The 27785-nt window shown below is 30.6% G+C and overlaps 1 protein-coding gene across 2 annotated transcripts; it reads left to right on the forward strand.

Annotated features, from left to right (window-relative positions):
- The first annotated feature begins 1241 nt into the window (after positions 1 to 1241).
- Positions 1242 to 27395, forward strand: epsilonCOP (coatomer subunit epsilon). 2 transcript variants are annotated; one of them, XM_016072953.4, is made up of 10 exons: positions 1242 to 1456; positions 2814 to 2980; positions 13964 to 14063; positions 14862 to 14911; positions 21489 to 21542; positions 21691 to 21772; positions 22404 to 22559; positions 22642 to 22710; positions 25830 to 25904; positions 27251 to 27395. In XM_016072953.4, the coding sequence occupies exons 1-10, from the start codon at positions 1358 to 1360 to the stop codon at positions 27293 to 27295; spliced, it is 897 nt and encodes a 298-aa protein (XP_015928439.1). In that variant the 5' UTR covers positions 1242 to 1357; the 3' UTR covers positions 27296 to 27395. The 2 variants fall into 2 exon arrangements, with proteins under 2 accessions (XP_015928439.1, XP_042903284.1); XM_043047350.3 differs by having other exon boundaries at positions 1244 to 1314.
- The last annotated feature ends 390 nt before the right edge of the window (positions 27396 to 27785 follow it).

Below are 27785 nucleotides of genomic sequence, written 5' to 3' on the forward strand. Positions count from 1 at the left end.
GTGAATGCACACTTTAAATATTGCCGATGATTTCCCCATCATTTTAAATTTAAAAACATTAATCTGAAGACAAAATGTTGAGTGTAGATATAGATTCCTAAAACACGGTTTCAAAGTATCTGTCTTTGGAGCTCCCACTCTGCATTTTTACATTATAAAACCAAGTGAGAGATTTTCTTGGACGATGGGTTGGATTTTGTCATTGGAATCCGTCATTCACTAAGAATTTTGGAATTAAATGACTAAGCAAAATTAATTACTTTTGATAGTTAAATAAGACAAAAATTAAATTTTTTTGCCATTAAATCCTCGTTATTGGATACATAATTTATTGAAAAAAGTTATTCAATCTTCATTTAATTTATAAGTCAACCACCGAAAATAAATTACATAAAATATATTTGATCAATATGAAGTTAATAACATTAATAATTTATAAGGCAAAATGTTTTCTCTCGCAGTCCCAACAATTCTCTACAAAAATAAATAACTATTAATATTAATATATTATGTTCAAATGCTAGATGTATTATAAAAAGCTGTATCGCAAAATATATTTTCATATATATTAATGGTATACCATTAATTCCTCTGTCACTTTATGTAGTGTATTATTATTATTATAAAAACAGTTGAATTTAAATTATAATTATGAAATATTATTATTAAAAAATATTTTTCAACCAGACAATTAAGTTTAATATAATTTATTTAAATAACCGTAATAGCTATCGCCCCTAAAACTGTCTCAAAAAATTTATAAATTAAAAGAAAAATAATAATTTCGAAAATTTTGGTACCCTTTGAAATAAATGATAAATAAAAAATAGATATACTTCACCAGAAAAAAAGTAGGAAAAGACACCTTTATTTGTACTTTAGTAAAAACTTTATTTAAATTATTAATTAAAATATAAATTAGTCGAAAGAAACAATTAATATATTTAAATAAATCCAATATAATGTTAATAAATAATTTAGTTTTTAAAAATTCTATGAAAAATTTTATACGCTTTAAGGAAAAAAGAAATAATGTTCTTTTATTTTTAAATTTTTTGTTGTTGGTGAAACAATGACAACCCATCAAACAATGACAACCCATTACCAATTTCACATACACAGGTAGAAAAGCATAACTTATAGCTATTGTACCGATGAATTAGTTTCTGTAAAGTGGCGCTGTTGTCAACGTCGGCGCGATAGCTCTGAGGCTATCTTACCGATAGTCGGTGTAATAGACACTGCCAAACCAAAAACAGTTTTGATATTTGTTTAGAGTACCGCTAATAAGATAATTTAATTTGCTTGCAGCAAGTAATTTATTTAACTATTTGTTCTGTTGATTTTGATTGCCAAAATGTCTAATCAAACAACACCTGATGCTCTCTTTGAAATTAAAAATTCCTTCTTTATTGGAAATTATCAAAATTGCATTAACGAAGCTCAAAAAACAAAGGTTAGTGATGGTTATTGTACTGTTGTGTTAATTATGGTTAACTTATAATTAATACTCCAGTTATGTAACTAATTAGTGACCCTTTAGTTACTGTTGCTGATATGTAACTTTAAAAAGAAATTTTTTTTTTATACATATTTGATATTAGATTGATAGCAAAAATAAACATGATAGAGGTTTGCTGTTTATCGTCGAGGAAAAATTTCTATGTCAGTGCTAACAAAAATAAAGGATTAAATACAACCGGGCCATGACATACAAAAGTAATTATTAAAAAAAATTAGTAGAAGGGGACCAACTGGTAAGGTATAACTTGTAGTCACCCATGAGCAAGCCACAATACACACACACATATATATATTAAATTTTGCCAGTTAAAAAATTTTGGCACTTGGGGAAAGTAGTTTGCATGAACAGGTGTGGAAACGAAAATATGCCTATCCACATTGCCTACTTCTGCAACTTTTTGTCTGAGTCTACAATTTTTTCTGTATTATGTTTAGTTTACTTTACTATGCTATCAGTTCTCGTTGAACAGGGTATATGTTTTTTAACAAAATTAAAACATGTAGCTACAATTTTGAATGTATTGTACAAAAGAGGATGGTCAGTGTAATGGCAATTTTGCTTTTTATGTTCTTAGTCAAATTGTCATAGCTAATTTCATGAATAAAATTAGAACAGACCATTTAATTTATAGGTAATGAACCAACACTGGTCCTAGTTCCGTTTAAGGAAATAACATTAAAACTATGTTTTGCTTTCCAGAGGTATAGATTATTTCATCAAAATATTTTAAAACTTGATAATCAGAACAGTAGAGATAGGTTGTGAAATTTTGTTGTTAAAACAGAGAATTTTATGTAAAAAAAAAAAAAAAAATGCATAACCAGACTTTCTTTTTCGGGAAAGAACCAGAGGTGAAAATTTTGAAATTTAATTCTGAGAGGTTAATTCTTTTGCTTTTTAAAAATTATTAAATTTTTCCTAAGAGCTATCCGATATAATTGTAAGATAATGTTTTCATTAATGAAATAGAATAATGTTCATTTGTGATTACTGATTATCATTGCATTTTAAGAATCAAAAATGTTTCTTTTTAACATGGTTACATGAAATTTTGTTGCCTTTTTAATGTAAGAATTATTTTATGTTTTTTTGAGAATTTCTTGGATGGAACTTTCATAGTACCTGGTCTGCAAAGTAAACAGGGGACACAACCCTTTACTGATCAAAAAAATATTTTTTATTTTTAATTTTCAATTATTTTGAAATTTTATTATATTTTTCTTATCAAATAATTTGCGAAAAATTTTATTTTTAAAAATACCATTCAACAAATTCTGATATCTTTTAGTTTAACAACCCAGCTCATCAGCTTGAAAAAGATATCTTTATGTACAGAGCCTATATTGCACAACATAAATATGGAGTAGTGATAAATGACATAATGCCTTCCAGTCAGCAAGAATTGCAATGTATTCAACTGTTGGCTTCTTACATGAGTGGAGATGCAGATAAAAAGTAAACCATGTGATCCTATATTTATATATATTTCTTTTTTTGTTAAAAAATGTTGGGAAACTTCAAATATTCTATTTGTTATAAATTCTAATTTGTTGGTCAAGAAAAAAAAATTTAAAAATTGACCTTCTTAGTTTAGTGTCACGACGTTGCCTCGTGACAATTCTCGTGGTCAAACTTGTTAATTAAACAGTTGATTAAGATCCCGTGCTCTCATCTCGCAATCGAATGGTCAGTTGAACTTTTAACTTTCTAGAAATTTGTCACAAGATGATTGATTTGTCGACCTTCGGATGCATGATAAGAACACGAGACCACGTTTAACCCCTTAAAATAATATATATAAATAAACTCCAAAAAAGAGGAGTTGGTCAGAAAGAGAATTTGCCTCTCAATAGTCTCCTCAGTCCGATTGCCTCTCAATACGAGCAGCTATGGGTAAGTGTGGTCCTCCTTCTCCTTATTGATATGTATAATGATTAGTAATAAATAAAATGTAACTTTAACTTTCAATTTGGATATTCTTTAAATATATACCCGTCACATTATGGTGCCTTTAACAAAAATATTTTCAATGCTAATGGATAGGGAGTTTACTATTTCAATATTTTTGAGTGATTTCTTTTGTTTTGTTTTCAAATCCTTGTGTTATGATAGTGTTATGTAATTCTTTTATGTTCTCTGTTTTTTATGTAAAATGGTATTTACTGTTAAGATTCTTTCTTTATTTAAATAAATAATATACACATACAAGAATTTTTTTAAAATGTCCGATCCCCCAAGCCCAAATAAGATCGCTGGATATCAGAATTTAGTAAACATATTCGATGGAGAATTATTTTCAAATGTTAAATATTTCCTTAAAAATCTTGAAGAGGTTGGTGAAATCGCGGAATGGAACGATGCGGAACATATTGCCGTAATGAAGAGTAAGTTAAAAGGTCCCGCGTTACAGTTTTTCATAGAAGACCCTGAACTAATTCATGAAAAAAAATTTGACAGCATAAAAATAAAATTCACTAAATTTTTTGAAAGCAAAACAACACTTTCCCATCGTCAGCAGCAATTTTCAAACTGTAAACAAAATCCGGGTGAATCCGTTCGCAGTTTCTCGACAAGAGTCTCAAACTTGACTATAAATTATTTCGGGATAGAAAATTCATCGAAGGAAGATGCGGGTCCTATAGTCGACCAAACAAAATTGGCAAAATTTTTGGAGGGTTTGCAAACACCTCTTAAGCGTTTAGCCCTAAGCAGAAACCCAAATACGTTCGATGAAGCTGTAGAAAGTGCGCTATTGGATGAAATGAATTTGAAATTCACTTGTGATCCAGAAAGCTGTAATAATGTTGAGACGGAATCAGAAACGGGACTCGAAAGAAAAATGACCGAGTTTCTTAATAAGCAGACTGAAATTTCAAGTGCGATGATAAGCAATCTCGCAAAACAAATCGAGAAAATAAATATAAGAGGACAAAATCTAGGTTTTCACCAACAAATGCCACAAAGAAATCAAAAGTGTATCCACTGTGGTCGTCAAAATCATGCATCTGATCAATGTTGGTTTCAACGTAATCAAAACATTCGAGGCGTTAGGCGCAGATTTTCAGATAATCAACGCACCTCTTTTCATAGGGATAATAATAATTACAGGCGACAGGAATACAATAATGCTCCTAACACCACTCGTGCCTTTCAATCGAGGTCAATGGCCCATCCCACACCTTCTGCAGATAACAGACAGACTTTTCCAAAGCAACGTTATTTAAACTTTCAGAGGGAACGATAAAACCCCCACAGTTCTCTCAAAATGTAAGGGGTTACAATGATACAAACTTATCTTATCAAGTAGGAAAACATTGCGCATTACCAGTAATCCAATTAAATGTAGGAAATATAAAATTTTATGCTCTTTTGGACTCCGGAGCAAGTGTATCTCTTATAAGCAATAAAGCATTTCGAAAAATACCTTCCGAATTAATCACATTTAATAGTTTTAATCCTAATATCAAAATTACTACTTTAACTGGAAATGAAATAAAGTCTAATGGTAATGTTACCTTATCATTCTTAATTACAGACAAAGTTTTGCAGCATAATTTTACAGTCACTAAGTCAGATCTTGCCCAGGACTACGATGTAATTTTAGGTTTCGATTTTCTTTCCTCATTTCAGTGTAAAATAAACTTTGAAGATAAAATGGTAACTTTTAGTGATTCATCCTCCCAAATACATAAATTTGGAGTGCATAAAATTAACGTATTATTAATGAAAACTACTGGTAAACTTGTGAAAAAGGTTAAACTTAAGCCAAACGAATCAGCCGTAATTAAAATTAAATCTAATCATAATATTCAACCAGGAAGTTCTGTGTTATTGACACCTATTAATCTAAATTACAACGTTGAAGTGCATAAATCGCTGTGCATGGTTGATGAAAATGGACAAATCCCGTTAGTAATAAATAACCTCTCAAAAACAAATTTACATTTAAATAAGAATATGAAAATCGCTTACATAAATTCTGAAATTAAAGCTAACAAGAATGAATCTATTGCTGATATTAGGAGAAAAGAATTAAAGTTAGAAGATTTTGATATGACTGGAATTCCAAACGAAGCAAAACAGGAATTATCAAATTTGATTTTCGAATATGCTGACATATTTAGCACTTCCTTAAAAACAATAGGAAAATGCACATTAGAAGCTCCTCCAATAGAAATAACTGACTTTTCCCCAATTCAATGTAGACCTTTCCCGGTGCCAGTATCCTTGCGTGACACACTTAAAAGTAAAATTTCAGACTTAGAAAATTTGGGCATAATTGAGAAAACAAATAGCAGATATAGTTTTCCTTTAATTTTAGTTCGAAAGAAAGAAGAGAACCAGTGGCGTTTAGTAATAGATTATCGTAAACTGAATCAAATTACAATTTCTTCAACTTATAAGTTACCTTTAATCTCCGACATTTTAAACTCCTTGCGAGGCGCAAATTATTTTAGTACCTTAGATGCCAATTCTAGTTTCCATCAAATTAAACTACGCGAAGAAGACAAACATTTAACTGCTTTTTCAAGCCCATATGGCAACTTTCAATATAAATATTTAAGTTTTGGAATGAAAAATTCAGCTTAAATTTTTCAGGAAACAGCGGACAAAATCCTTAATGGTCTACAGTCCGAAAACATATCAGCATACATAGATGACGTAATTGTACCCTCATATTCAATCTCAGACTCCATCCGTAAACTACGGCTTGTTTTTGAGCGTTTTCGTCAGTATGGCTTGACTTTAAATCCAAAAAAGTGTAAATTCCTTCAAACAAGTATCCGATATCTAGGACATATAGTAGATAAGGAAGGTTTAAAGCCCCTTCCTGATAACCTTCATAACATAAAAATTTTTCCAATCCCCAATACGTTACGCAAACTGAGGCGTTTTCTTGGATTAGCCAATTATTATCGAGATTTTATTCCAAATTTTTCTGAAATTGTAGCACCTTTAACGGAGTTAACTGAAAATAGACATAAGTTTCAATGGAACTCTTTCGCACAAAAAGCATTTGATCTAATTAAAACAAAATTGTTGTCAGACGTCATGCTTAAACATCCTAACTTCGATGATATGTTTTACCTAAATACGGATGCATCATCCATTGCAGTAGGTGCAGCCATTCTACAAAAAGATAAAAATGGAATTCTACGTCCAATAAGTTATTTTTCCTATAAATTAAAACCGCATGAGAGAAAATGGCCATCTATGCATCTTGAAGCTTATGCTATTTTGCTGGCTATTAGACATTTTAAGATGTTTCTCTACGGTAGAAAATTTAGAATATTATCTGATTGCAAATCTTTAAACTATTTATTAAAATTAGATTCACCAGCTAGTAAACTTTCGCGTTGGTTATTAGAACTTTCCAATTATGACTTTGATTTCGAGCACATAAAAGGTTCGCAAAATTTTTTATCAGATCTCTTATCAAGAGATATAGAAGAAACAATAAATGCTGTAAAAGTTGATGTACCTGATATAGACAAAATCAAATATGAACAAAGAGCAGACCCAATTTTAAGTCCTATCATTGACTATTTGGAAGGTAAAAGTGCTAATTGTAAATCGCAATGCGATAATTATTTTTTGAACAATGGATTACTTAAAAGAATTGCCAATAGGAACAAACGTGCACCACGAAATGAATATTTTGAACAAATTGTGATACCAAAAAGCTTAATACCTCATGTATTAGAAGGTTCCGAAACAGTGCATTTCGCATTTTCAAAAAATTACCGTACTATAAAAGAAAAATATTACTGGGCAGGTATGTACAATGATATTAAAAATTTTTCCAACTCATGTAAATTATGCATTGAACGAAAAGGTTTTCCAATAACTAAATCACCTCTTCAAAATTTTGTGACACCCTCTCAGCCTATGGAACTTGTGAGCCTAGATATTTTAGGACCGTTGCCAATGTCCATGTCAGGAAATAAATTTGTATTGACAATTATCGACCACTTTACTAAATATAGCATTCTTTACGCTTTAAAAGATATTACAGCTCAAACAATTGCTAATAAACTTATGAAATTTATCATAATTTTTGGCATTCCTAATGCAATACTAACAGATCTAGGGACAAATTTTCAAAGTAATCTTTTTAATGAACTTTCACGCCAACTACAAATTAATAAATTAAAAACTACACCTTATAGACCTCAAACTAACTCTCAATCGGAAAGATTGAATTTAAGTATTAAATCAAGTTTAACTTGCCTGTCGGAAAAGACAACTGATTGGGACACATATTTAGATTATTATAACTTCATTTACAATAATTCTTATCATGATACTACTCATGAAAAACCTTCATTTCTTACGTTTAACCGTGATCTTAACTTACCTTTTCATATATTAGAAGAAAACTCCCACATTCACTATTTTCCATGCGAAAATTACATAGAGGATAAATTATCTAAAATGCAGTTTGTTTATCGTAATGTTTATAAGAATCTCGAAATGTCTGCTGAAAAACAGACTCGACTTCGTGAAAATATTGCGCAAGAAAAATCATTTCATTTAGGACAAAAGGTGTACCTTTTTACACCACGTACTAATCAATCTACTGGAAAGGCATTTGCAAAGAAGTTTTCAGGCCCTTATCGGATAGTAGAAAAACATTCAGATTTAAATTACTCAATAGTCGATACAAAAAAAACCCGTGCAAAACCTTTAAGATGTCATGTTGATAGATTATTTCCCTTTGTTGAAAGACGAGCTGATTTGATTTTACCTTCTCTTAATCATCAAGATCAGCCTACATCAAATATAGAGAATTTAAATAGTCAAACAGCTACTAATTCGTATTTGTTTTACGAGGAGAGGGAAACTGATGATTACATTCCCCCTTATCACCATCCACAAAAACGTCCTGCAAACAATTCCTCCTCCACTGAGGTACAAAGGACTTTACCAACGGAGATAACAAACAATAAAACGCCTAACTGCGCAGCCGCAGACATCAGAAACAACACCGCTCCTGCAAATAATCCAACTCATAGCCGATATGATTTACGGCTTCGAGCAATTAAGACTGATGAAACCAAGTCAGCTAGTCAAAAAACTTCGATTACGGATAGATTTCTGAATTGGGCAATCACCGGAGATAAGGATCAAGCGGACAAGAATATTGTTGACAAAATGTCGGATGCACTCGCCGTAAAACTAATGGACCTACAAACGAAACATGATACTACTATTAATACGCTATTTCACAAACCTCAGAAAACGCGAATATATTATCGTTCATATTGATTTTATGAAAAAAAAAAAAAAAAAACTTTTTTTCCCCTCTCGAAATATTTCTCAAAGAAGAAAAAAAAAAGGATAATATTTAAATAAAATTCACAAATAAAATTTAAAGTTCTAGTGGATAACAAAAAAAAAAAAAAAAAAAAAAAAAAAGAAAGAAAAAAAATCTTTTCTACGTAATTTGAAAGAATTTTTATCTGTGTAAATACCTTTATCGAAATTGGGTACGTAACGGCCGAACTTACCCTTGATCAAAAAAGAAAATTATGATAGTTCACTGTTCAAGGAGATATGTTACGCTGGCGTAAAACAACTTCTTGAGCATTTCAAAACATTATCATAAGTATTTATACATATTATTAATATTTAATATTTTTTTTTCAAAAAAAAAAGAAAGAAAAGAAAAGAAAAGATAATCAATTGAGCAGATATTTTTTTAATAATTTTATGTCTTTTTTTTTTTTTAATTTTAAATTTTTATTTCCTCCCTGGTTTTTCTTGATTAATCTCTATTATTAGTACTAAATTTTTATCTTCATAAATTTTATAGTTTCCTTGTTATGTTACATATATAAAATCACTCAAACTATTGAGATAGTAGTCTCTCCTTATCCAGCTTTCCGGCGGTAACAACTTAAAAGAATTCCTAACTTTTTTACTACATATCAATACTCTTTATTCTAAAATAAAATATAATTTCAAAAAAAAAAAAAAAAAAATGTTTTTTTTTAACACAACGCAATTTCTTCCATTATAGAATCATGACTTTATTAAATAAGTAAATACAAAGAAAAAAAATACATAAGATAACATAATTTAATTAAATAAGGAGACCACACTTTCTATCCCTTATTATAGGAATAATCATTCTTTTCCTACTTTGGAGTTCCTACTTTGGAGCACAGATCTCAGCTGTTAAAATATGCCAGAGAGATACCCCAGCTGGATATTCGTGCACAGAGGCATCTCAAAATCTTACAGACCAAATGGATTTCCCAAAAAACGCATGTCACCTTGTAAATTGCAATGGATGTGTTTTAGGTCTAAAAACGTTTATCTGGTCAGAGGATCAATTTTTCGTCCCGACAATATTCCACGAAAAGCCATCTTCGCGTGCTGGGAATGTTTCATACTTCCAATGCCATGACAGTTCCAACAAGCGCTCCGACACATCAATACCATGTGATTGTGCCCAAAACTGCACGGGAACCCAGGAATTTTGCCAGTTGAAAACATGTGATTTAAATTCAACTTGTGAATGCAACGTGCAGCACTTACAATATGATTTGCAACATTCCTCGGATTCACTTTTCCTTACAAACCCAACCCTGATATTCGTTCCTATATGTCTACATAGAATACCAGCGCGCCATCACCGACGTCAGTTATTAGAGTATGAAGCCGCGTCATTCACGCAAAATAACATTACTTTACTTTTCAATGACCCCATAGTGACAGTTCCAGAAGATGGTAAATTAATTGCAAGAGCTGCAGGCAATGAAATTGTTTTAAATATCTACAATGATCACAATGTTATACTACCAGTGGAGTTGGTAGCCTTTAAGACAAAACTCACGCTAATTTTCATTACTACATCTGGTAAAGCAATCCATGGTGAGGTATTGCTAGAGGGCAAAGAAATATGCCGAGCATCACAGTGTTTTTTTTGTTGGACCTTTTTCCAACAAATCCAATGTTGGCCATCATATATAGCGTATGGCATATATTCTATTCTTGTTTTATTTACCCTAGTGCTTTTAATTTTTCTAAAATTAGCATGTAAAGGACTCATTTCAGTGATAAAGGTGATTATTTTTCTACTGCGTAATTTGACCAGAACTGCAAAGGCATTCCTACGCTTTTTCATGCTGGGTGGAGCAGTCATTGGAACAGGGATAAGAAGACAATTTAATGACTTCCATAATTACCTCGAACTTCAAAATATACCATTGCCTCCAACACAGGCATCGTTACTTGTGTTACTATGCATTTTTCCAATGATATTAGCTGACTGTTCGACACATTCACTCATCACATCTGATATACAAAACTGTCACACACGTGAAGGCGTGAGAAAATGCGATATGTTCACTACCGCCGAAATCACCCTCAAAGGATTGGATTACGAGGCCTGCCTTTGGTTCCAGGACTCTAGAAAGAGTAATTTACTACAGCTTAAATTACGCTTAGTTTCATCACAGTGCAGCTTTTCTACCAAGCGTAAATACTTCACGTTTCCTGTCCAAGAACGTACCATCTCACAGTTAGCATGTCCTCAAAATTATCAATGTGCATGGGGAGAGCATTGCGTTGCCGGAAAAGAATTTGAAGGACTCACCGACGAAAGCCTCACCTACCCAGGTTTTAATGCTTGTCATCCGTCAAGTATAGGGAGTGGATGCATAATTGTATCCAGAATGGGTTGCCTGTTTTATAGATTGTTCTTTGTTCCGGATCTGTTGAATTCTTGTGAGGTCCGCAAAATCATTGGACACCGTTGCACCTATACTATAGCGGTGGAACGAGCCAGGAATATGTCCACGGAACTCCTCACACTACAGTCAACCGCCGTCACTTCTGATGGCATATTCCTAGAAATCTTAGGTTCTTACAATCAGCCTCCACTCCATCTATCAGATTCCTTAGTGCTTCGAGTAGGTGATCCTTCCGAAGCATATCTTATACAGTCCAGTCCTCAAAACCATCCAACCGCAGGTATGGTTGGGCAAGTACAAGCTAACACGAGCTACACAAAAGATTTTATTTTTGACAAGGACATGGTTACCTGTAATTTTTTTGAAACCACGCTACGTTGTGAAAAACGTCCAGATGGGTTGCAAACCATGATTTCAACAAAAGAGAATTCTCTTCCTCTTACACGAGATATGCACCTGCTAGCGGTTGAAAAAGGTGTACTGAAGTCGAACTTACTTTCTTCGGCACCAGTAAGAGTGCAACTTCATTTTAAAAACTATAAAATATCACTAGAACACAATGAAATATGCCCGAAAATAACCTCTAAAGATATTAAATCAAAAGGTTGTTACAGCTGCCAAATTCTAAGTGAAATGTACATAACAGCTCTTTCCAATTGCCAAGCAGGTACAGTATCTGTAGAATTTCAAGTTCTACAGTTACATACACAAAGCCTGTTTTTAGAAACTGAACCTAGGGAATTTAATATTCAATTCTTAGCGGAGAAAAAGTGCTATGATGAAAAGATATGTTTGGTTTCAAGTAATATGAAACATTGTCAACTAATATCTTTCTGTTTAAATGAGCCAAGCCTTAATTTAATTCAATTAAATACTTCTTATACAAAATCTTACGTACAAAGCGATTCCTCTGGTACAGACTTTTTTCAGTTTCTTACAATGCCTACATTTACTGGTATTTTTTATTCCTTAAAATTTATAGGGGCTGTCCTTCTAATTATATGCCTATTTATATCAGTATGTTCATCATGTATTACTTGTTTTCGAAAATGATTTATATGTATCGCATAACTAACTATGTTTTAAATATAAATTAAATCTTTGTAAATACCATGTTAAGTTAATATGGTGTTATGCAAGAACTATATTATGTTTTTTTTTTTTTAGAATATGTATACCTAAGAGATTTTTATTATTTTTTTTTATTTTTATTTTTATTTCTTTCATGTTTCACCATTATTGTAAACCTAATTCGTAGAATTTTGTTCTTATGTTCTTGAATTTTCCCATTCTATTAAAGAAGCACAAATGTAGAGTTAAAATGCTTCATGTAAAATATGTATTTCTTTGAAAGGAATTGTACGAGGAGCTCACTAACCCCAGCTGCACCCTATGAGTGAGAATTCTTTTTTTTTTTCTCTTTTTTTTTTTAATAGGTTGAGGTGGATATTGTCACGACGTTGCCTCGTGACAATTCTCGTGGTCAAACTTGTTAATTAAACAGTTGATTAAGATCCCGTGCTCTCATCTCGCAATCGAATGGTCAGTTGAACTTTTAACTTTCTAGAAATTTGTCACAAGATGATTGATTTGTCGACCTTCGGATGCATGATAAGAACACGAGACCACGTTTAACCCCTTAAAATAATATATATAAATAAACTCCAAAAAAGAGGAGTTGTTCAGAAAGAGAATTTGCCTCTCAATAGTCTCCTCAGTCCGATTGCCTCTCAATACGAGCAGCTATGGGTAAGTGTGGTCCTCCTTCTCCTTATTGATATGTATAATGATTAGTAATAAATAAAATGTAACTTTAACTTTCAATTTGGATATTCTTTAAATATATACCCGTCACATTAGCAACTACTTGTACAAATTTTCACTTGCCAGACCTGGATAAATTTTAGCACCCAGTTTTCAATCCTAATTGCCCAGTGCTGACAAATTATACTATATTTTCCATACAAGCTGATTCACGCCAGTATTGAAGCAAAGCATATATGAATGTAATTATCTTTAATTTAAGCTGCATTTTATCCAAAACTTTGTTTCTTTCATGAGTGTTGCTCAATAATTCCAAACCAGCCTGATTACAGTTCTCTTAATATCAGACTAACCGTTCTTCTCCTGTCATCACAAATATTGGCAACTTTCGCTGAAAACATTTCTCACAACAACTAGTTTTTCCTGATGCCTTATCCAGGATTTTATTTTTTGGTTGCTATATGAATGTATATGAATGTAATTATCTTTATAATTTGCTATATGAATGTAATTATCTTTAATTTAAGCTGCATTTTATCCAAAACTTTGTTTCTTTCATGAGTGTTGCTCAATAATTCCAAACCAGCCTGATTACAGTTCTCTTAATATCAGACTAACCGTTCTTCTCCTGTCATCACAAATATTGGCAACTTTCGCTGAAAACATTTCTCACAACAACTAGTTTTTCCTGATGCCTTATCCAGGATTTTATTTTTTGGTTGCGTTTTAAGATATTCAAAAATACAAAGTTTTATATTTAAAATGAAAAATCTGCAAAATTTAACAATTAGGGAAAGCAACTAGGTTAAATGTCAAGAAATTTCATTTAAGTGCTTAGATGGTTTAGTAATAAATTTTTGGAAGTGAACTGATTAAAAAAAAGCAATTTTTTTTCCTTTTATGTATATTTTTTAAATATAGTTTTCATTTAGTATTTTAAAATGTTATAAATTTTTTTTAAACAACTATCTAGAAAAAGTGTTGTTGACAAGTTGGAAAAAAAACTTCAAAGTATCAACCCAGAAGATAAATTTTTACCTCTTGTTGGTGGACTAGTTTATTACTTAGAAGAGGTAATATTTTGTTTAACATTATTATTTTTAAAATCTTTTAATGTAACTCTCATTAACTTGCTAGTATCTTTATTTCATCAACTCGTCCATTATAAGAACAGATGTTTAAAGTTTCATCTCATGGATAGAATATTATGACATGAATTCACTATTCCTTCAAATATGGCACCCTTAATTAAACATAATTTTTTTTTCATTACTGTAAATAATTTAAAAAACAAGATTTATAAGCTCTTATATTTTCAAGATTGAATCAAATCAAAAACTTATTGAGGAGGAATGATTTTATGTGAATAAACTTATTTCTAATTTACTGGCATAATTTTTAATTTTAAATACTTTATTTATATTATTCATTAAGTTTAGGCTCTTTTTATCTATGAAGTTATAGGAAAAAAGAATATAAACCAATTATTTAATGAAACTTTTTTTTTTAATAATAATGAATAAATTGTATATTTTTAGGAAGGGGAGACATTTGTTTGCAGAATAATTTAAGCTGCGTCATAGTAATATACAAAAGGGATATGAACACTGTGCTAGTAACAAAGAAAATCCAGAATTTATATGTTAATATATATATATATATATAAATAAGAACAATAGCTGGTGTCAGGTTTTTCTGTAGGATTGAACAAACCTTTTTTAGATTTGATATTTTGAGAAATTGGATAGATAATCAATAAGTTGTACATAAAATTTCAATTTTATCTTCTTGGGAGAAAAATGTTTTCTCTGTTCTGTGTTTATATTTCTTTAATATTGTAATTGGTTTTTATGTTTCTTCCCTTTTTTCAGAATTATGATGCTGTTCTTCGTTTGCTTCACAAAAGTGATAATCTTGAATGGTAAGAAAACAAAGCAATTGGTTCTATATTTCTTGAATATATATATACATATACACACAGTAAAACTCCAATTATCGGAATCAATTGGGACCGGACCCCATTCGGATAATTAGATTTAAAAAAAAAAAAAAATGCTTATTTTAGATAATTACTGTATGTATAGTGGAAATGAGGGAAAAGAACTGTTTTTAAGGAAAGAGATCTTTTTATGAATAATGTGTACATACCTTGCAGTAAATGAAAGTTATTACATGCTAAACATCTCAGTTAAAGTAAGCTGTTTAACTGTCTTCATCTGTTTTCGGGCAGCTAAGTCGCGCATCCGTTTGACAGTGAGAAGTTGCATATGGTCACACTTGGGTTGGTGCTCCATCCACTTCAATGCAGTTTCAAGGCCAGCAAATGCTTTACTAGCTGACGGCCCTGTGTCTTCCTCAATTTCAGCATTAGGGTCATCTTCTTCACTGACACTTTCCTCCATCACACTTTCAATAAGTTCATCATCATTCAAAATTTGAAATCCACAGTCTGATTAATCATGCGTCATCCACTCTCCTATATCTTCAGCTCTGACATCTGAATATACAGGAATCTTCAAAAATATGTTTCTGAATTCCTCAAGAGATACGGCATCCACATCTTCTGTCTCTTCCCTTTTTTTTCTTCATTAACTTCTTTTCCCCTTCTCCTTTTCCTTCTCTTCTTTAGTTGATACGCCTTTTAACTTGTTCCATGCACATCTTAATGAGACATCTTTAACCAAATTCCAAGCTTCCGCAACCATGTACATGCAATCTTTCAAATTTATCTTTTTGTGGTTATCCAACACACCTTCTTCATCTTTTCCCTCTACTAAAAGCTTCCTTAAAAGTTGTCTTCGGTAAAGATGCTTCATTGGTTCAATAACAGATTGGTCCATTGGTTGCAACAAGCTTGTTACGCTTGGTGGCAAAAAGATTGTTTTAAATTGGCCATTTCCTCTTTCCAACAATTCTTCTGTGGGTTGAGTTGGTGCATTATCAACGATCAAAAGCACAGGACTTCCTTCTTTTCCAAGAGATTTTTGGCGTTTTTTCACTTCTAGAATGAAAATTTCATCATGCCACTCTGTAAACAGTGCTGCAGTCATCCAAGCTTTGCATTGGTTTTTATAAAATAGGGGAAGTTTTTTGACATTTTTAAATGCTCTTGGGCGTTTTGACTTCCCTATTAACAGAAGGGGTATTTTATGGCTCCCAGTAGAGTTCGCGCAGTTAAGCACAGTAACGCGGTCTTTACTAGCTTTATGCCCTGGCGCACGGCACTCTCTTTTAGAGGCTAAAGTGGTGGTTAAGCTTTCCATATTAGACCAGTCTCATCGGTGTTGTATAAGAAGTCGGAATCGTAAGAGGCTGCTATAAATTTAAATTTTTCTATAAACTCTTGAGCAGCTTTGGAGTCTGCAGATAACTTTTCACCACTTAAATCTAGTTCATGAATACAGTGCCTAGACTTAAAATTCCTTAGCCAGCCGTTACTTGCTTTGAAAGATAAATAACCCAGCTTTTCAGCTAAGATCTTAGCTTTTCCACAAAGAATGGGACCTGAAATTGGGTTCCCTAAAGAACGTTGCTGTAAAAACCACATAAAAACGGCACTTTCCAAATCTTTGTTTGTGGCGGCCTTCATTGATTTTCTCGAAGAACATCCATCCTCATTTTCAAGAACTGACACAAAATTTATTAGAGTAGATTTGCTCTTTTCAATTTCACAGATTGTAGCTTGTCCAGCACCATATATCTCAGCCAACTGTTTGCTCGTAACTCCTTTATCTGACATGATTTTTAGCTTATCCGCTAAGGATAACACAACACGTTTTCGTTTAGAAGCCATACTAAATGCCGCAGTGAACTTAAAAATAAAGCAACATATAACGTGCGAGTATACCAACACAGTCGCAATAACAGACCAAACTGACTCAAAACAAACAGTGTTGAATAGGCTGTACCGCCCACCTGGTGAAGGACCACATCCAATAAAAAGCCGACTATCCGCGTGTTTTGCGTTCAACATCGATTTTTCCTTCAACCCCTCAGGAATTTTGACTTTCCCAACAATCGCCCTCTCACACCTGCAAAAAGTCTCATTTTAATTGCTTCCTTGATTTCTCCCCCCCCCCCCAATCCACTGGGTGAACTGACAAGCGCCAATTGGCACAAGCAAGCTGACCAGGGGGTCTAGCGTTCACATTTCTTTATCTACAAACAACATTCCTAAGATTACATTCCACAACTAACATCCTTATTCATACGGTCTCCCATGTGCTCTTTTGTCACTGGATTCCTCCTCCTTTGTTATTCCTTTTATTTATTTTTGTCCTATCCTGTAAACTTTCTCTGCATAAATCTTTCCTTGGCTTTACTAACATTTTATTTTATTCATATTAAAAAAGAAAGAGAAACTTATCTTTTTACAATAGTTCCATAGGAATTCTGAAAGCGATTCGGATAATCGGCGATTCGAATAGTTGGAGTTCGGATAATTGGAGTTCTTCTGTATATATAAACTTTTGTAAAGTCGAATTTATACTTTAAAAAGTATTTAGGTAAAATTCATTCTTAAAAACAGATGATATATTGAAATGAATTAAATTTTGGCTAATAACATAACTGTTTTATGCTAAGGAATTTTTGTGGGATGAAGATAAAATAGACCTTGTGTGAAATAATAAAAGAAGCCTGTAATGAGAAGGTGTTTTTCTTTATAATAAACTGTACTTTGGTAGTGTATACATATAAAAGAAAATTGCCTTTTTTTAAGTTGAAAGTTATTTTGTATTTTTGCTGGTGCAGTAAATGGCATCTTGATTTATGCATCTATTGATATTTTTTGTACCCTATTTTCTTCAGTCAAGAATTTTCTCTGTTGTATTAATACTATGCTATGATGCATAACTATATCTGGTATGAATAATGTTTTATAGTCCCGGTGGCAACATTGTTGCAGAAAGACTTTTCCTTTGGGAAATAATAACTGTACTTTTTTTACTAAAATTTTTGAAAGATTATATCTTTTCTTCAGAACCCTGTGGCAGAATTTTTTCTGACTTTCTGCGACAAACCTAATTAGAACCAATATCTTTCTGCAAGATTTTTTTATCGTTATAAATGTATGTGTAATGAATTTATAATAATAGATGAAATTCGTGTTTATAAAATAAATCTACATGCATAGAATAAAACTGTAATTTCATAATATAAGTTTACATTTCTTAATAAGTTTAAATTGTTTAAGTATAAATTTGTATAATCTTCGATAATAACGAAAAGTTATAAATGTGTAGATCTGAAGACAAAAATGCTTACTAGAGCATAAATAAAGATTACCCAGAACCTGTAATAAGATAGAACTTATAGAAATAGCTAAGAATGGACAATAAGATTAAATTTATAAAACAAGATAACTGAATTTGAAGTATTAGTTTAAAACAGTATGATTTAATGTTTCACTATAGTAGTTATATCAGGTACAGAAACAAATCAGGTGAAAAAATTAATATTGAAGTTGAGTAATGAAAATAATAAAATAGTATTGACTATAACCGAATTCTAAAAGCAAAAAAATTAAAGCAATGTTTGCTTCAATTTTTTCTACATCTAATTAATTTTACCTAATTAATTATATTCGATTAATATTGGACTGACTTATTGAAAGATTTTTTTTTTTAAAAAGGAGGTAAATAAAACTTTTTTCGTGATCAGATTAAGTTCAGAACGAAAAAAATACACAGCGCTTGTGATTTCGCACTGTATTGTGTAAATATATAGCACTGATTCCACACGAAGTATGCAGAGGCAGTTTCCGGCTCAATATGCTCAAGTCTATTCAACATCTCGAAACGAAATAGTCTTTATCAGTACTGAAACATCGGTATTAGAGCCATATTCATTGGATGCGATTTTTTTCGCATGCGTATAAAATGCTCTGTTCTCATAAAAAAACACAAAGCAAATTACTGCGCCAGCGATAGAGACCGAAGTTGGCAAATTTCCAAAAATAGCTTAATAAAGGGGAAAAAAATTCTCCCCTTTTTATCCAGTAACAGTTTGTGTTGGAGATTAACGGAGAATTACGAGCGCTTTCTCCTTCCGCGGTACACTAGAAAAAAAAATATTTAAAACAATTCTGTAAGAAAAAAAGTTTGCAGAACCATTATTGCTTCTGCAGAATTTTTTTGTTTCTGAAGAAAATGATTTTTTTTGTTGGTAAAACAGCTTCTGTTTCTGCAGAATTTATTTTGAGAACTTTTGTTTGTGGCAAACCAAAAATTTTTATTTCCCAAATAAAAAAAATCTTTCTGCAAGAACTCAGTCGCTTTCTGCGACAATGTCGCTGTGTCGCCGTGTTTCTGCCACGGGGCTTCAGAATTATATTCAAAAGATGTATTTCTCTCGCATTAGAGTAAAAAAAAAAATATCCTTGTGATTTTTCTATTCTAATTTGAGAATAATGAAGGCAAAAAATTAGGTTTCTTTCTCTAGAAATTTTCGTTCTGTATATTCATCCACTTATTACTACTGATTTCCACGTAGCTTTTAAAATCTGATATTTTTAATACAATATTATTTATTACAGCAACTGAATCTCAAAATGAAAACACTAATTTAGTAACCCCTTTTTGAAGAGGCCGATTCATGTGAGCTTGGCATCGATCTCTTTTTCCGTTAGTTATTACTTCAGATTTCACCATTTTTGAATGTGATGATGAATTTCGAAGACGCCCGGTGGCTGAGCGGTAGCGCTTCGCTCTGTCGTGCCACAGGTCCCTGGTTCGATCCTCGGGCCGGGCAATTTTCACTCAGCCTTTCATCCCTTCCGTGGGTCGATAAATGAGTACCAAGCATGCTTGGGAACTAAACACTGGGGGTTCCGTGTTCGGCTGACCACCTGACCGGAACATCTGCTCCTGCACCCCAGAACCCAAGGTCAAGAAAACTGAGATGGGCACAGTAGGCCTTGGCCCTCTATGGGCCGTCGCGCCGCTGAGTTTAGTTTAGTTTTTAGATGTATTTACGAAATGCCAAAAAAGGAAATAATTAGTGTGTTATCTTCCTACGAAATGTAAGAATATCGTCCATAATATTAAAAGTAAAAAAAATATTGAATATTCAATTGAAAAAATTATTTGATTTGATCCTTTATTTTATTTAATTTAATGATTCTGTTATCTTAAATTAGTTATTTTGAAGTATCTTGCAGAAAAATACTAGTATTAGAGAGATATGTTGCAGAAAGCCTAAAAAAAATTCTGCCACAGGGAAAATAGTGTTTTCAAGAATAGCAGTATGCTATTACACAGAAATATAACTAAATTTCATATGATGTATGTGTAATCAAACATGTCATTTATTTCTTTTTCAATCCTGCTAAATTTGCTGGTAGATTTACGTACATTTTTTTAAATTTAAATTGTATTTAAGTTATTAATTTCTTTACATATATTGTTTGTGTTTTTTGAAATAGTTCTTTTGATATTTATTAATGGATTTTTTTTACATAAACCACCTAAATAAAATCATAGTAATTTATGTATTCATTGAAATTTTGGCAATTTTGTATGAAAAATTTAGTATTGAAGGATTTTTTCACGATTTTAAAAGGATTGCTTTAATTAATTATTAATATTCTTTATGTGCTTGCATTTATCTGAGACATTTTAATTTCAAATTAAATTTTTTTTATCTGAAATGTAAGATAAATTTAAAAGAAAAAAAAGAGAAAGAAAAATTTCTTAATTTGTTGGTTTTTCACAAATTAACATACTGAACATTAGTTTACCATCTATATGATAACTGTTAATAAATGAAATAACAAAGTTTATAATTTTTTAATCTTTACCTTTAGTGATGTTGTTACCAATGTTGTTACTCTTTCAATTATGAATGTGTCAAAATTATTTTCGATCTTTTTAAGATTTACACTTTATAGATTTTTCTTTTTAAGATTTGCACTTTATTTTTAATGTGCGAATTCTGTGTTTTATAAGAATACATTTGGATTGCTACAATATAATATACTAAAATATTCTTCTTTGACTTACATAGCTTTATAAAAAGCTAAAAATTTATAATTATTTTAAGTTGTATTGTTAAACTTTTTCATTGGTTTTAAGCATCCAATTAACTTGAAAGATTCTAATTGCATTTGGCTGGATTATTTAGCACGAACTGTAAAGTTTAGTTTATAGTTTGCTTTATCATGTTTTATTATTTTTCAAAAAATTATTTTCTGTTTTAATTTTTTATGCCTTTAAAAGAATATTATTTAACCTTTGTGTAAGTTTCACTTTTACCTACAGCAACAAAAAATAAATAAATTATGTACAACGTTTTATATGCTTTTATGAGTTGATAGTTTATTTATTTTTATGACTAAGACTAGCAAATTAAGTAATTAAGTATATTTTTTTATTAATGTTTGGTAATGTTTAAAATTACTAAAGTTGTTTTTATCACTTTGTAAATACAATTATATTGTAATCTATGCCTGTTTTAGTATAAATTTGTAACAATATGTTTTTTTGTTTGTCTTTTTGCAGTTGTGCATTGGCTATACAAACTTATTTGAAGATAAACAGGGTCGACTTAGCTATGTAAGTATTACAAATCATAAAGAGAAAAAATATGAAAAAAATGTTTTTTTTTTTTATATAAAAATTTTATGTAACCTACATCTCATTTTCAAGTTTGCTTTAGCATTTTTTTTAAAAATATTTTAATATGCTATTTTTATAAAAACAGAAAAGAACTTAACTCCATGAAAGAAATTGATGAAGATTGCACTCTAACTCAACTCTGTCAAGCTTGGGTGTATTTAACAAAAGTATGTTTTATTTAATTTACAATTTATATAAAAAAATAGCAATTATATGTAATTATAAATCAATATTTTGTTGTAATAAATATTGTTTTAAATTTTTAAATAGTCCACATATGATTGATTACTTATTACACCTGATCTGTTTACATTCTACTTATGAAATCTCTGGGGGGAAAATTTGGAAGCCATATTTTCTGGTGGCTGTTTTTTTTTTTTAAATTATAATTGTCGATTTAAAATAAATAAAAAATTGAACTTTTGTTTGATTTCTTTGTCTTAAAATAGTAAGAATTTTTCTAGTAGCATGCTTATAAATTATTTTCAAACTCAAATTGAAAAAACTTCAGAAATTATGTACATATTTTTTTTCAAGATACTTTTTATGTGTTTTATAAAAGTAAAACTATAATCAGATCAGTAAAGAATTACACTAAATGATTTAATTTTCTTTAAATATTTTCTTTTAAAACTTTGTCTGCTAATGAAGGTGATCCAGTCTCTTATGTTAAAAAGCTAAATATGATGGTATAAATATTCTTAAAATTTTAATATTAATCTATTTTACTATTATTTATTAATCTATAATTTCATTTTATTTTTAATTATAATTTTTTTTATTTATTGTGTGTTAAAGAATGGAGAAAAAGTTCAAGATGCCTACTACATTTTCCAAGAATTAAGTGACAAATATTCTTCAAGTCCTATGCTATTAAATGGCCAAGCAGCTGCTTTGATAGCTTTAGGAAAATATGATGAAGCTGAGCCCCTACTGCAAGAAGCTTTAGATAAGGTTTAAAAAAACATCACTATACTTCTAAAAATTTTTGTTCTAATTTTCTGTTTTTCATTTCTTATCTTCCATTTCATTTTAGGATTCAAATTGTCCTGAGACTTTGATCAACATGATTGTTTTAACTCAGCATATTGGGAAAAATACAGAGGTTAGTTTATAATTTTAAAATTTTTGTTCAATTTATAAAAGCTTATTTTTGCATCTTAAACTCTGTTTAGATTTATTCACAACTTCTTCATTTGTTGTTGCTCTAGAAATATTAAAATCACATTATTTTATATTATCTCACTTTAAAATAATTGAACTCTGTACATTTTTATCATTGAATTCAGAAACTGCTACTGCTCTTGTTTAGTATCTAATGCGTGTTTTAAATGATTTTATCATTAGTTTCTTCCAAAATTTGGTATCTGTTATTGTTGTTCGTTCAATATAAGAAAGTTAAGTTCAATGCTTTTAGTCATATTTTCAAAATTAAGTGCATAAACAAAAATTTTTAATCCAGTTAACAGCTTCCAAATGGGCCAGAGAAAAAATTCAAACTATCCAAAGTTTGAATTACATATACACTCTCGAAAAAAAAAAAATTGCTTAACTACAGGATCAAATATTTACTTTACCAAAGACTGTTGCTGTTACACCTTTTCGTTAAATCAAATATTGTTCACTAGCTTCATTCTTTGTCATTTTTTAAATTTATGGCCCGTATTTTTTTATTGCTTCATTAAGCTTTTTTCCTTTTTAAGTACTGCAACATTGTCAGCTTTAAATAATAACTTATAATGAACTTACAATTTTGATTGCCATAATAAGAACATAATGATAGCATTGACTGAAAATACACTCTATAACAAAAAAATCGACACCCCAAGAAGGAGTTGTCCGATTGAAACGAAAATTGGTGGATAGGAAGACAATGTACAGAATAGTAAACGATTAAAATTTCAGAATAATTGAATAATTTATTGCAGAGTTACAGTAACAAGTTCAATAAGGTGTTGACCCGCCTCTAGCCTGGATACAAGCTGCCACACGGCGTGGCATAGATCGATAAAGCTCCCGGATTTTCTCTTGCGGTATTTCCTGCCAAATTCGATCCAATTGTCGAACGAGGTCATCAACATTCCGTGCCAGATGCAATCGCCTTCCCATCATATCCCAGACATGCTCGATGGGAGAGATATTTGGTGATCTCGCAGGCCAAGGAAGAGTTTGACAAGCTTGCAGACAGTTCATAGCAACATGTGCCATATGTGGTCTGGCATTGTCCTGCTGAAAAACCAGCCCAGGGCGCTGCAAAAGGCACGATAGCAAAGCAGGTCTTAGGATGTCGTCGACGTACCACTGTGCAGTAAGTGTACCTCTAATGACGACCAAAGGGGTCCGACTGTCAAAGGAAATGGCACCCCAGATCATAATGCCTTGTTGAGGGCCGGTGTGGTGTGCAATAGTGAAGGCAGGATCCCCCCTCTAACCTGTGCGTCTCCAAACTCGTCTTCGATGATCGTCAGGACACAGTTGGAAGCGGGATTAGTTGCTAAAGACTACACGTCTCCAACCGGCATCATTCCAACCTGATCGAGCCATGGACCACTGTAATCTGGCTCGGCACTGTAATCGGATGATTGCTTCTTACTGCGTCGATTTTTTGTTATAGAGTGTATTACAATCACTATTATAAGGACTCTAAAGAGCAAAAGAATCGCTTCTGTTCCAGAAAAAATGCTCCTTTCTATCTTTTCTTTCAATATGCAGTGAAATAGATTCTCCTGCCAAAGGTCCAAGGCAAAAGTATGACCTGCAAAGGTGTCCAAATCTTTTCACAGGTTTGAATGACTTATCAAAAATAAATACAGTTGAGAGAGGATTTCTGTTTTGTTTTTCTTTGAAGGATCATCATAGGAGCAATTTTTACTGTAATAGTTTGAGGGCAGTTATATGAAAGACTACAATTAATCCAACAATAAATCTAATTACCCAAAAGCTTTAACATTATTTTTGTACAGAACTCTAGAGACTGTGCAAAAAGTTTGAAGCAAAAAAATTGCTATGCGAAACATTTTCTATCACTAAAATGAAGGCTAACAAAATTAAATTTGGTTCTAAAAGGTTTTGAAGCAGTCCATTAAAAAAAGTACATTTATGCACTGAATTTCAATGCTGGTTTTATAACACTTTATCAACTGTTAGCTCTGACTTATTAATTCATTTACTGAAAAGCTCTGCCAATTGATGAGGATGGCACATGAAGATCCAAACTTGAATGAAGCACTCAAAAGTATTTTGAATCCCAATTTTATTTGAAACAGTTGCTTTGATTTGCAGTTATATTTTAGCCTGAAATTCGATAGACTTTTTTAAACCCTCCTGATAAGAATCTAATAGCAGTTTCTTGTTTTAATTGTAGTTTGTTTAATTTTATTTGAAGGTTTTGGATTTAAGAATGACTATTCTTTGGATGAGTAAAGCATCTAATCCAAATATATGTTGTTGTTTTTTTATCAGATATTTTGGTTTGCAGTTTCATTTTAATACGTAATCAAAATGGTTGGCTGAAATCCTCCATTGGAAATATAATTAACCTAGTAATTTTTCTTTTCTTAACCTCTTCCTTCTGGCTCCCGTAAAAATGACGAGGTGAGGTTTCGCCCTCTATTTCTCGTTCCCGTGATATTACCGTTTACTTGAAAATTAACCGATCGTCAAGGGGTTAATTATAATTTTTTTAAATTTTATATGAAAGTGTTTTGTATTATGTGAGAGTATTCTTTTTGCTTTTCATGTGCAAAAATATCTTAAGGTTGACAGAAATGTTAGTTTTGACTTAATGCCATAAAAATGCATTTTACTTTTAAGAGAGAATGTAACTGATAATGACATCAATATTGATTATCTAATTATCACTTTCAGGGGTCTGTCCAGACCGAATTTACTACCGTTTAGCGGTACCTTCACAAATTCAACTTTAGGAAAAAAGGTAGTTTCACAAATTTAATTTTAGGAAAAACGGTAGTTTCACAAAATACTTTTTCTTAAAATTTTATTTTTGTATTCCTTAAGAAATGATAAATCCATATGGTTTTTTAAATATAATTTTTCATTTTTCACAAATTATGTCTAAATTTTCACAAAATAGGTACCTCTCAGAAAAACCTAGACAGACCCCTGACTTTTCATTGCTTAATTTCAATATGTATGTTATCTTTGTGAAGAAAATAAATTGTTTGTCCTCACTATTTATATACTTCAATATACTTTTTTTTATAGGTTAGTGTTCGATATTTAAATCAACTGAAGGATTCTCATGCTCTTCATCCATATATTAAGGATTATAAAACTAAGGTTAGTTTAAAAGTTTTAATAAAATACTATTTTTATTCTACTTCTAATTATATTTGTGTTTGTTAATTTCTCTTCTCTTAATTTGTATGTTAGAATTGTGCTTTTCAAATATATTTTTTTGAATTTCTATTTTTTCCATTTATATTTTTGGGGAAACTTATCAAAGAATCTTTTAGAATTTTGTATAATTACAAAAGCAAAAAAATTTCTTTCATAGAAAAGGAAAAATGAAAATACCCCTTTTTTTATTTCTAATTCTAAGTTGTTTTGCTTTCATCATTATTATTTCTTTATTCAAGTTCTTTGCTAACCAGATTTTTTTAAAGTTTTACAGTAACTCTCATCATTGAAAACAAAAAATTTTCGTACAAAAATCAGATTTTTTCCTTTTTTGTAAAAAAAAAAATTTTTTTTTTTGCGTAATAATATAAATGAGGATAAAACTTAAATTAATGCTTGCAATAAGTGAAACTATGAATATATCTTTTTTTCAGAATTAATAACTAAACTTTGGAAACTGAATCAATTTGAAGATCTGTGTAGAATATCAAACTGCAATAACTAATAGATGTCTCTATGACTTTAGAGACAAACTTAAGTCAAAATTTGTTTTCACAAAACCCAAAGTAAGACTTTAATAGACTTTAAGGAAGTAAAAACTGGATACTCAATAAAAGTGAAAAGGACCCGTTTTTAATTTTTGATAGAAAAATGCTACAAAGATTTTTGTTCCAACTAAAAACCGATTATTATATCAAAAGTTATTCAGTGCAAATTTTGTTTTCCATTTTTTGATCAATTATATCCATTTTTTTAACTATTTAATTGTACTTTTGAACAACTAATAAGTATTCCGATTTATGAACCTCAGTAACAAAAAAGCTTAAAAATGGAAGTATAACTTAAAAAATAACTTGTAATTAAAATTTTCAATTAATAATTACACAGAAAAGAAAGCAAGTTACCTTTTTGTATTCAATAACTCGGCAGATGTTGTTTAAAACATTCTGTGAGTCTATTGTGAAAGAATTTAAAAAGGAAGAGTATAAATTTTTAACTTCATCTTGATAAAAAAAATCGAGTTATCAGAAAAAAATCTATGGTTATTTTAAAAAAAATCAACATGGAATTGCGTATAAAAGGGTGGGGGCTGATGAAAAATTCAAGTTATAGGAATATGCGGATTATTCTATATCGAGCTATCGCAAATTGACAGTATAGCAATGGGATGTAAGGCATATCAATTTGTGTGTGTGTGTGAATTAATTGTTTTGTGTTTGATATTTTGAAGTTATATTTGAAATATATTATGTAATGCATTTTTCATATAATAATTTTTATTTTAGGAACAGGAATTTGACCGTCTTGTAAAAGCCTATGCACCTGCATAAAATTATATTACAGCTTATGGATCTTATTGTTTTGTTTTCTGAATTTGTCATCAGAAATTGTATATTATTATTACTGTATTAAATACTTTTCTATAATGCATATTTTCTTCTTACTTTAATGTTTGTATATTCTTTCAAAATCAAATTTTTGAATTTTTAAAGTTGATAATTACTAATTAAACTTGCAATTTAAAGTTAGATCAACTGGACAAAATTTCACTAAGTAATAATTTTTAAACTAAAATTTTTTTAATTAATATTTTAATATGTAACATTTATTTGTTTTCGATAATTCTATCTTTTAACAGAATATTCCGTAGACTGAAAATAGTATAAAAGTGCGCATAATTTATCTAGATGTAAACATACAAATATTTAATTAAGAAAAATTAGAATAGTGCATATCCAAATTTAAATTAGTTAACTTTAATAAGTTATAGAGATATTAAAATTCTATATTGAACTGCAATAAATATGAAAATAGTTATTT

Source organism: Parasteatoda tepidariorum, chromosome 6 (assembly GCF_982258835.1).
Source record: "Parasteatoda tepidariorum strain Cologne lab strain chromosome 6, Ptep-v5.0, whole genome shotgun sequence".
Classification (NCBI taxonomy): Eukaryota; Metazoa; Arthropoda; class Arachnida; order Araneae; family Theridiidae; genus Parasteatoda; species Parasteatoda tepidariorum.

Excerpts from the sequence above, each read along its gene's own strand:
- epsilonCOP (XM_016072953.4), top strand. The coding sequence starts at position 1,358 with ATGTCTAATCAAACAACACCTGATGCTCTCTTTGAAATTAAAAATTCC. Across the intron at positions 22,560-22,641 it reads TGCAAGAAGCTTTAGATAAG|GATTCAAATTGTCCTGAGAC; the intron begins GTTTAAAAAAAC and ends ATTTCATTTTAG. Across the intron at positions 22,711-25,829 it reads ATATTGGGAAAAATACAGAG|GTTAGTGTTCGATATTTAAA; the intron begins GTTAGTTTATAA and ends TTTTTTTTATAG.